Source organism: Pollicipes pollicipes, unplaced genomic scaffold (assembly GCF_011947565.3).
Source record: "Pollicipes pollicipes isolate AB1234 unplaced genomic scaffold, Ppol_2.1 Scaffold_2555;HRSCAF=2994_pilon_pilon_pilon, whole genome shotgun sequence".
NCBI classification, from domain to species: Eukaryota; Metazoa; Arthropoda; class Thecostraca; order Pollicipedomorpha; family Pollicipedidae; genus Pollicipes; species Pollicipes pollicipes.
Window position 1 is genome coordinate 30,606,279 of NW_023596136.1, and position 8,267 is coordinate 30,614,545.

The 8,267-nt window shown below is 49.4% G+C and overlaps 1 protein-coding gene across 1 annotated transcript; it reads right to left on the reverse strand.

The window, feature by feature from the left end:
• Positions 1–4,192: 4,192 nt before the first annotated feature.
• Positions 4,193–5,201, reverse strand: LOC119106152 (larval cuticle protein 16/17-like). Its single transcript, XM_037229752.1, has 2 exons — positions 5,178–5,201; positions 4,193–4,858 (listed from the first exon to the last, which is right to left on the reverse strand). The coding sequence occupies exons 1-2, from the start codon at positions 5,184–5,186 to the stop codon at positions 4,355–4,357; spliced, it is 513 nt and encodes a 170-aa protein (XP_037085647.1). The 5' UTR covers positions 5,187–5,201; the 3' UTR covers positions 4,193–4,354.
• Positions 5,202–8,267: the final 3,066 nt, after the last annotated feature.

Below are 8,267 nucleotides of genomic sequence, written 5' to 3' on the forward strand. Positions count from 1 at the left end.
GCCGACCCCAAAAACTTGCGTCGAACACAAGTCTCTTACCAAGATGAGAACACGACCACCTGCGATGCAAAGAATTTGTACTTCCTTATCTTTGTCGCAAAGGCCGTGCTCCCGGCTCCCACCGTCCCAACCAGTCGCCGGCTTTCCAATCTATTGAGTGGACAAGCAGAAGGAAGGAAGGAATCAAAATATCTTGATGTTCACTGTTTTCCAGCAATAAGAAGGTATCCATTCTTAACGTCATCTCTGAATCCCTGAGGCCTTCCTCAGCAAGCCGAATGCTCGCGGTGCTCACTACCTTTGAACACCAGCAACCACTAAACAACGTCGTGTTGGCATTGCGGAAATGAAGTGTATTCATGTACACAATTAGATCACACCATAAATACAGCGGTGACTTGGTCCCGTTCTCCCACGCAGACATGAATAGACGTAGCTTGTCTCGAGGCACAGCGTCGGCCAGTGGCGAAGGCGGCTCTGATGGACAGGCGGCGGCGAGGCCGTGCTCAGTCTCACTGGGAGACGGGCCGGTACTCGTAGACGGGCTCGTACTCGACGGCCGGCTGCTGGGCCCGCACCACCTGCCGCTCCGGCGCCGAGTAGGCCTCCTGCACGGTGCGCACCTCGGGCGTCTCCTCGGTGGACGGCACCTCGGGCGTCGGGTACTCGGTGGGCACGGGCGTCGGCAGCGCGTCGCTCTCCGCCCGGAAGCCGAGCGTGTCGGCCACGTAGCGCACGCTGACGGGCACGCCCTCGGGCGAGATGTAGCTGTAGGAGCCGAACACGGTGCCGTCGGCCGCCTCCTCCTGCCGCTGGATGTCGTCCTCTGAGAGGAAGCGGAAGGCGTAGCCGCCCTGGTCGTCGCTGGTGCTGGTTGACTCGAGGATGCGGACCAGAGGCAGGGGGCGGCGACGGTACGCACGGCCGGGGCGGGGCCGTAGCTGGTGCGAGGCTGCGAGTCGGCGGCGACGGCGGCCACCAGCGCCAGTAGAGCCAGCTGTAAATAATTTAGGGGACGGGAGTGTCAGACGGTGACATAATCATTGCCTCTACATGATGGCTGGAAATCTCTGGAGAGAAGGTTAAAATGACATCTAATGCATAGTTCATTCGCTCTTTGTTTGATATTGGCGATGTGTGACAAATCAGAAATGATAATAGACTATCGTTACTTTTCCTCTTGATTTCTGTGTAAAAGTGCTCCATTTTTCCTCGACGCAGGTCAGTATGTCATTAACTTCAGTACCTCACCATCCAAGATTCGTGTTAAGGCCAGAGAGAGCTTATGACACTTACACTCACCATATTCATGATTAGTATGGTGATGTGGGGAGGGGAGCTGTCGCTCGTCGGTAGGTGCAGCTGCTGTGATGGCCTGTCCCTGCCGGTGCTGGGTTATATAGTGGAGACGGTGGCCTGTCGACCCTGGTCAGGACAAGTTATGAGGTCGCTCCCTCTCCCTCCCCCTACCTGGTGTACTCGCCCCAGGCGGCTTCGACGGGTCGTCAGATGCGTTACCTTTGATCGGAATTGATTGCGATTCAGGGCCGCTATCATCGTTCCCATCCAACGTCTTCCCCATGGTCCTGGGTAGGTTGTCGTGGCGGGCACGTACGTGACTATGTAGAGCAGCTTGGAATGCAGTATTCCACGTCCGAAGTTATAAAATGTTGTCAAAAAAGGAAACGATAAATTTCAGGCAACAGGTCATGAAAGCAAACTTTTAACGTAGTACTAACACGCACCCGGGTGGCCGGTTGATTACCATTCGCTGGGGTGGGGTGTCACTTTGACCCCCCCCTCCCTGAGATCTCAGGGACTGAGAGGACTAGAGGCACCAAAGTGACGGTGTGTTGACCTGTACCTGAACTCACTTAGGTCAAAGTCTGACATTCCTAGATCATGATGTTCGGGTCAAATAAGGTCAAGCGATGTTAAATTTCAGGTTGGTCTCCAAAGAGCTTCTAAAACCTAGATAACTGTTCTGAGCAAAAATGTACGTGATCATCGAAGGTCAGTGACCTTGTTTGACCTTTTGAAGGTCATAGTGACGAAAGTCCAACAAGACTGCTTTGGGTTTGCATTTGGATAAGCGACAAGGATTACGCTAGGCAGTATGCTCCTAAAAACAAAATGTTGACCTGGTCATTCTAGGTCAGTGACCTATGCTGGCCTTCATGAAGTCTGTGGAAGGTGTATAATGCGGTTCCCGTTATGAGCAAATTCGAAATGGGCACTAAAAGCTATCCCATACAGCATGCTCTAGAGTAAAAAAACGGGTTGGCTTTCACTTTTGTCTGACCTTAAGATCTGACCTTTGGTCAATGCAATTTTTTTATTGAATTGTTGTGTTGCCTAAGAAAGTATTTCAGAGATGTATGGCCTCACCTAACACTCCGTTATTGGATCAGATTGAATGATTCCCTGGAAGTTGCCTTCGCTGAAACTATGGCTTGACTTTGACCTATCATACGTCAGTGAACGTACCAGGTACATCTAACTTTTTTATGTCAGATGATCCGGTATTCAATTATCTACGATCATGCAAAATTTGCGGTGGCTGCGCCGCGCCGTTCGAAAACCATTCCAGAAAAACCTTCGGAGGGTCAGTTTCACCCCCACCCCAACGCGTGTTAAAGTCTTTTTGGAATACGCCAGCGATTAATGGCATTTGGTGTGTTGATTTTCTATGACTTGGCTTAATATAATGCTATAAACATTTGTTTTCAGTTCGCGATGAAAGGAGTTCACTTTGCTCACGTTTTCACGTGAAAAAAAAACGCTCGCACTCAAACTCGTATGCTTTTAAGTGAAAAAGGCTGATCTAGAAAATGCAATTTCTGTTTAGTAATTATGCTCCTTAGCACACCATTGATTGATGACGCCATCACACCTTGCACAGCGTTGAGTGAGAGTCAATTGATGGCCATTATGTCTGGAAATTTTGCCCACGAACGCCAGATATGAGCAGCTCGACAGTTATGTTTCTCATGCTCTTGATTGCCGCATGGCCAATGGAATGACAGGATTTGAACGGCATTAACATTACGTCGTGGATGCCTGGGTAACTTTGAAGTAGTCTGGACGAGATTATTTGCGGTTTTTACAGGCGTATAGCTCAGACACTAGAACGGTTTAGGTCTTAATATGGGGAGGGCTGTGAATTGCACCAAATGATCTTTAAGATGACTACTTCAGCTCAAAACCTCATACAAATGTGGGTCACTCCCTTAAAGCACACGACCTGGCGACCGGTTGAATCAGGCCCGTGACCTTGCTGAGTTTTAGAGGGTTGAAATGACCATAATTCCTCGAGTTTATTTGTGTATTTCAACTTCCAATAGGTGTTATGATCTATCCCCGGCGGCATGTTCCTCAAAGCAAGAATAAATTTTCTGTCAGTGAATTCTCCGGACGTTTATGAAGTAGTCGAAACCAGTTTGTTGACGTTATGATAGAGGGATTTAGAATAGCGCCAAATACTACAGCATGAAGGTAGTTTTCCAGAAAAGCAGTTTGGTTTTGTTATCGGTCTTTCCTTTATCCATACCCGACGGTGAATGGAACATTCAACCTTTTATTTGTATGAAACTCAAAATGGCATTATTTCGTGTAAAACTCTGTCCTTGCATCATTTTGAAAGCTCCCTTCAGAAATTCCCGACGCTGACAGCTTTGGTATGGCTTTGACTTTGCCCTGTGCAGATTATCGGTCTTATGAGGCATATGTAATTTTGAATACCGAAGAATTTCCTGTTCAATTACCTACGCTAAACAGAGCTTGGCATTGCTCCTCCACGTCGTTCGGAAGTTAGTCTCGTGAAGAAAAAAGGTATCAAATTGACCCACCCGAACGCGTATTAACCATTGAACAGATCGCACAGAGTCAATATTGTTGGCTCTAGGTTCACGTGAAAGCCTGCTTCGCCAGAACGAAGCCGAACAAACCTTTGGACTTATTTTTCGCTGCATTAAATGGTGTGCTGAAAACAAACATTTGATTACGGCGACTGCTTTTCCGTCTATAACAGTCTTTGTGCCGCCTCGGATTATCTCAAGTAATTTGGGACCTATCCATGTAATGGATTGACAAGGTGAACCGTTCCTCAAGGACCCAAGGCCTTTGATGCGTACCGTTTTACAGTGGAACAGTCATTCATCAACAATACCATGTTAAAATAGCTCAAGTGAAATGTATTCATATACACAGATGAGTCACATTTTAAATACAGCGGTGACTTGGTCCCGTTCTCTCACACACACACATAAATAGACGTAGCGTGTCTCCAGACATGGCGTCGGTCAATGGCGAAGGCGGTTCCGATGGACAGGCGGCGGCGAGGCCGTGCTCAGTCTCACTGGGAGACGGGCCGGTACTCGTAGACGGGCTCGTACTCGTAGACGGGCTCGTACTCGACGGCCGGCTGCTGAGCCCGCACCACCTGCCGCTCCGGCGCCGAGTAGCCCTCCTGCACGGTGCGCACCTCGGGCGCCTCCTCGGTGGACGGCACCTCGGGCGTCGGGTATTCGGTGGGTACGGGCGTGGGCAGCGCGTCGCTCTCCGCCCGGAAGCCCAGCGTGTCGGCCACGTAGCGCACGCTGACGGGCACGCCCTCGGGCGAGATGTAGCTGTAGGAGCCGAACACGGTGCCGTCGGCCGCCTCCTCCTGCCGCTGGATGTCGTCCTCGGAGAGGAAGCGGAAGGCGTAGCCGCCCTGGTCGTCGCTGGTGCTGGACGACTCGAGGATGCGGACCAGGGGCAGGGGGGCGGCGACGGTACGCACGGCCGGGGCGGCGCCGTAACTTGTGCGAGGCTGCGAGTCGGCGGCGGCAGCGGCCACCAGCGCCAGAAGAGCCAGCTGTGAGTAAAAAAGGAGACGTGTACGTCGTGTGGTTGGCTCGTAATCGTTCGAAGGGACCGAGTTACAGAAATTTATGAAGGCACTAAGTGACATTCTCTGCCTAAGGTATCCTTTTTTAGTTGATCCTGGCAATGTTTGACATGTTGGAAAGGGTTTGGAAATGGTGGATGTTTGTTAATGTTGGTTTTACTCTAGTGCAACCAAACTAATGGTCTCCCTCGGCCCAGGTCCGGGTATAAATGGCGACATCGCTGTGCCATCTAAAACCTTCATCGTATTCAGCTTAGAGGAAACCAACACCCGTAGTGACACTCACCATCTTCATGTTGAGTATTGTGTGTGGGACGGGAGGTGGTGCCAGTCAGGAGGTGCAGCTGCTGTGGTGCCCTGTCTCGGCCGGTGCTGGTTTATATAGTGAAGCCGATGTCCTTCGACCGTGGATAGGACAAGTTATGGGGCCATCCCTCCCCACCCCAAGATGCTCCCTAGCGCCGACGGCGACTGTGACGTCACAGCCGGCTCTGATTGGTCCTGAGGTGGGTCATCTCTGATCATGGGATGATTGCTTCGGAACACACGACTGATGTTCCCGTCCATTGCCTGTTGCAAGGTGTGAGCATAAATGGTGAGGAGGAATGACGGGTCGAAGCGGGGCGTCCAGCTCTCGTCCGAACTTGGATACCGCTGCCATTAATGTAAAGAAATTCGTCTATGTCACCGTGTGCATCTGTAAGCTATCTTTGCGAAGTGTAGTTTGTCAGGTCTTGTACGGTTTTGACGCACTGGATATTGCTGAAGATTGAAGCTTGTTTCGAACATCAACGCCGATGAGCAGAGTAAAATACGACTCAGCTTTCAGCCCTAACCACTATATGAACCTTATTAGGCACGTTTTTGAGCTGATATGGGGCGGCCGTGAAGCTATAGATAAACGATCAGCTGAGCCGTCTTTTTGCAGATCAACTAGGGAAGAGGATTTCAGAACATGATTTCAAATTTATTGGGAAGGCCGTTTTCATCGTAGCCATGCTCTGCAAGACGTTTTCCGTTTAATTTGTTTTTTTTTTATTTTTGGACAAAGAAACGTGACTTCGTCAAATTACGTTCATGGCGTGCATTGATGGGAGACGCAGACTTTTAGTCCGGTCACCAGTGGAGAAGAACAAAACGTGTCCGCGCCTGAACGTTTAATGCTCGCCTGAAATCATCGTATTGACGTACGGCTGTCAACAAAGGGGCGCACATGTCTTGTTTTGGAACATCGTTCACGAGGTCATGGTAGTTGGAGTGATGCTGGTCTTGAATACCATCGCCATTGGGGGCCCAGATTCCATTGACTCTGCCGAAGGGAATTGAAGTGACTCAACGGAGAGTCGTCAAGATTAACAGCAGAAATGTTGTAGAGAAATGTTAAGATAATTTGGTATTTTCTGGGCACCCCATCTGGCCGTGGTTCAACTACTTCATACCTAAAATTATTTTCATAATTTGAGGCAGACTAAAGACGTTTTGATGGTATTACAACATGTCTATGCCGATGGCATTTGTGTGTTGTGTTACCTTCTGATTGCATGATGCCTTTGGTCCCGCACGCCGCTGGATATGTTCCAGCAAAACTTCGTTATCGGTAGGCACACACAGGGCAGCTCTGCGGCACGCTTTGAGCGGTGAAAACATTATTTGAACTTGTTAAGCTTATGCCCACAGCAGCCTCCGAGTTTGTAACGTCCTCGTGCCAACAGAGGGCACTGGTTTTCAACAGGCCTCTTGGCATCGTAACTGGGTGTTTGCGGGTTTGCTAACGTCGTGTTGACAAGCTGCCTTCCGGTTTTAGTTTATTCTCCTTTACCCAATTTGTGACGCCAACAGATGTTAAGTCTCTCAGTATTGCTGATTCTGAACAGAACTTTGCCCAATCTCAGCCAAGAACCAGACGGGCTGACATGGTACAGGCATCATGCAAACGTATATCTTATGCTAAAATCTGCGGGAGTTTTTCTGGCACCTACAAAGCCGAGGGCAAGCCATGTTTGCCTTTATCAATCGTCACAGCAATGAAATCATTCCTACCTGACCCCTCATCCAATGCCTCTTAAACAGCCGTAAGCATGTTATTGCTGGGGCTATATGAATTAAGCAGGAATGGTGGCAAGGTCGTCTCGTCTCATATGTGGAGGATACATCGCAAAGTGTGACGTCCCTGGGATTATTTCAATAATTTTTCCACGCAACTTCCAAATGAGACTTTGACCTACCAATTTAATTGTCTTGGAATGCGGTTAAAAAGATGCTCAGCACTTTAATCTCTACGCAGCGCGAAAACCTGTTTTGACTCCTAATCCGTCATAGAGTGACCTGATGAGATGAGTCAAGGCCTCCTGGGGAAAACGACGTTCGGCGCTTTTGTATGCCTATCTCTAGTTCGGTCCTTCAGAGTTCAGTTCAGTTGAGTCCAGGTCATTACTGACCTGGGTCGTGTACTTGGGTCTTGGGTCGTGTGAAGTGGATGTTTGCTTTGCTTGTTTGTGGGAAATACAATCGTAATTCGTAATACTTACTAAGTTCAGGTAAGCAGGTAAGTTCACAATATGTTTGTAACCTAGCCCAGCTAACCGCCATTGTAAGAACTCCATTCCGATGTTGAATTTTTGACATGTCATCGCTGACGGCATGGCTAGTACTGGCTATTGGAAATGTGACTATTTTCCTGTGGATGCACCTGGCTGCCACATGGCACGTGCAGTCTGCCACCTGTCAGGTTCAGTGCAGTCTAGCCCACGTTGCATGCGATATAACTGATGCCAGTCCTGAGCCGACCCCAAAAACTTGCGTCGAACACAGGTATCTTACCAAGATGAGAACACGACCATTTGCGATGCAAAGAATTGCATGCCTGGATTTACTGCGTCCTGCGATTAACTGTGATGCCAAGTTGTGTCCGGTCACCTTGCATGCACAGTGAGAAATATGTAATTTCATATATTTGTCGCAAAGGCCGTGCTCCCGGCTCCCACCGTCCCAACCAGTCGCCGACTTTCCAATCTATTGAGGTGACAGGGAGAAAAGTCTTGCGCAAGGAATCAAAATATCTTGAAGTTCACTGCTTTCTAGCAATAGGAACCTATCGATTCTCAGCGTCATCTTTGAATCGCTGGGGCCTTCCTCAGCAAGCCGGATGCTCGCGATGCTCACTACCTTTGAACAACAACCACCAAACATCATGTTGGCATTGCGGAAATGAGGTGTATTCATGTACACAGATGAGTCACGCTATAAATACAGCGGTGACTTGGTCCCGTTCTCTCACACACACATAAATAGACGTAGCGTGTCTCCAAACATGGCGTTGGTCAGTGGCGAAGGCGGTTCCAAAGGACAGGCGGCGGCGAGGCCGTGCTCGGTCTCA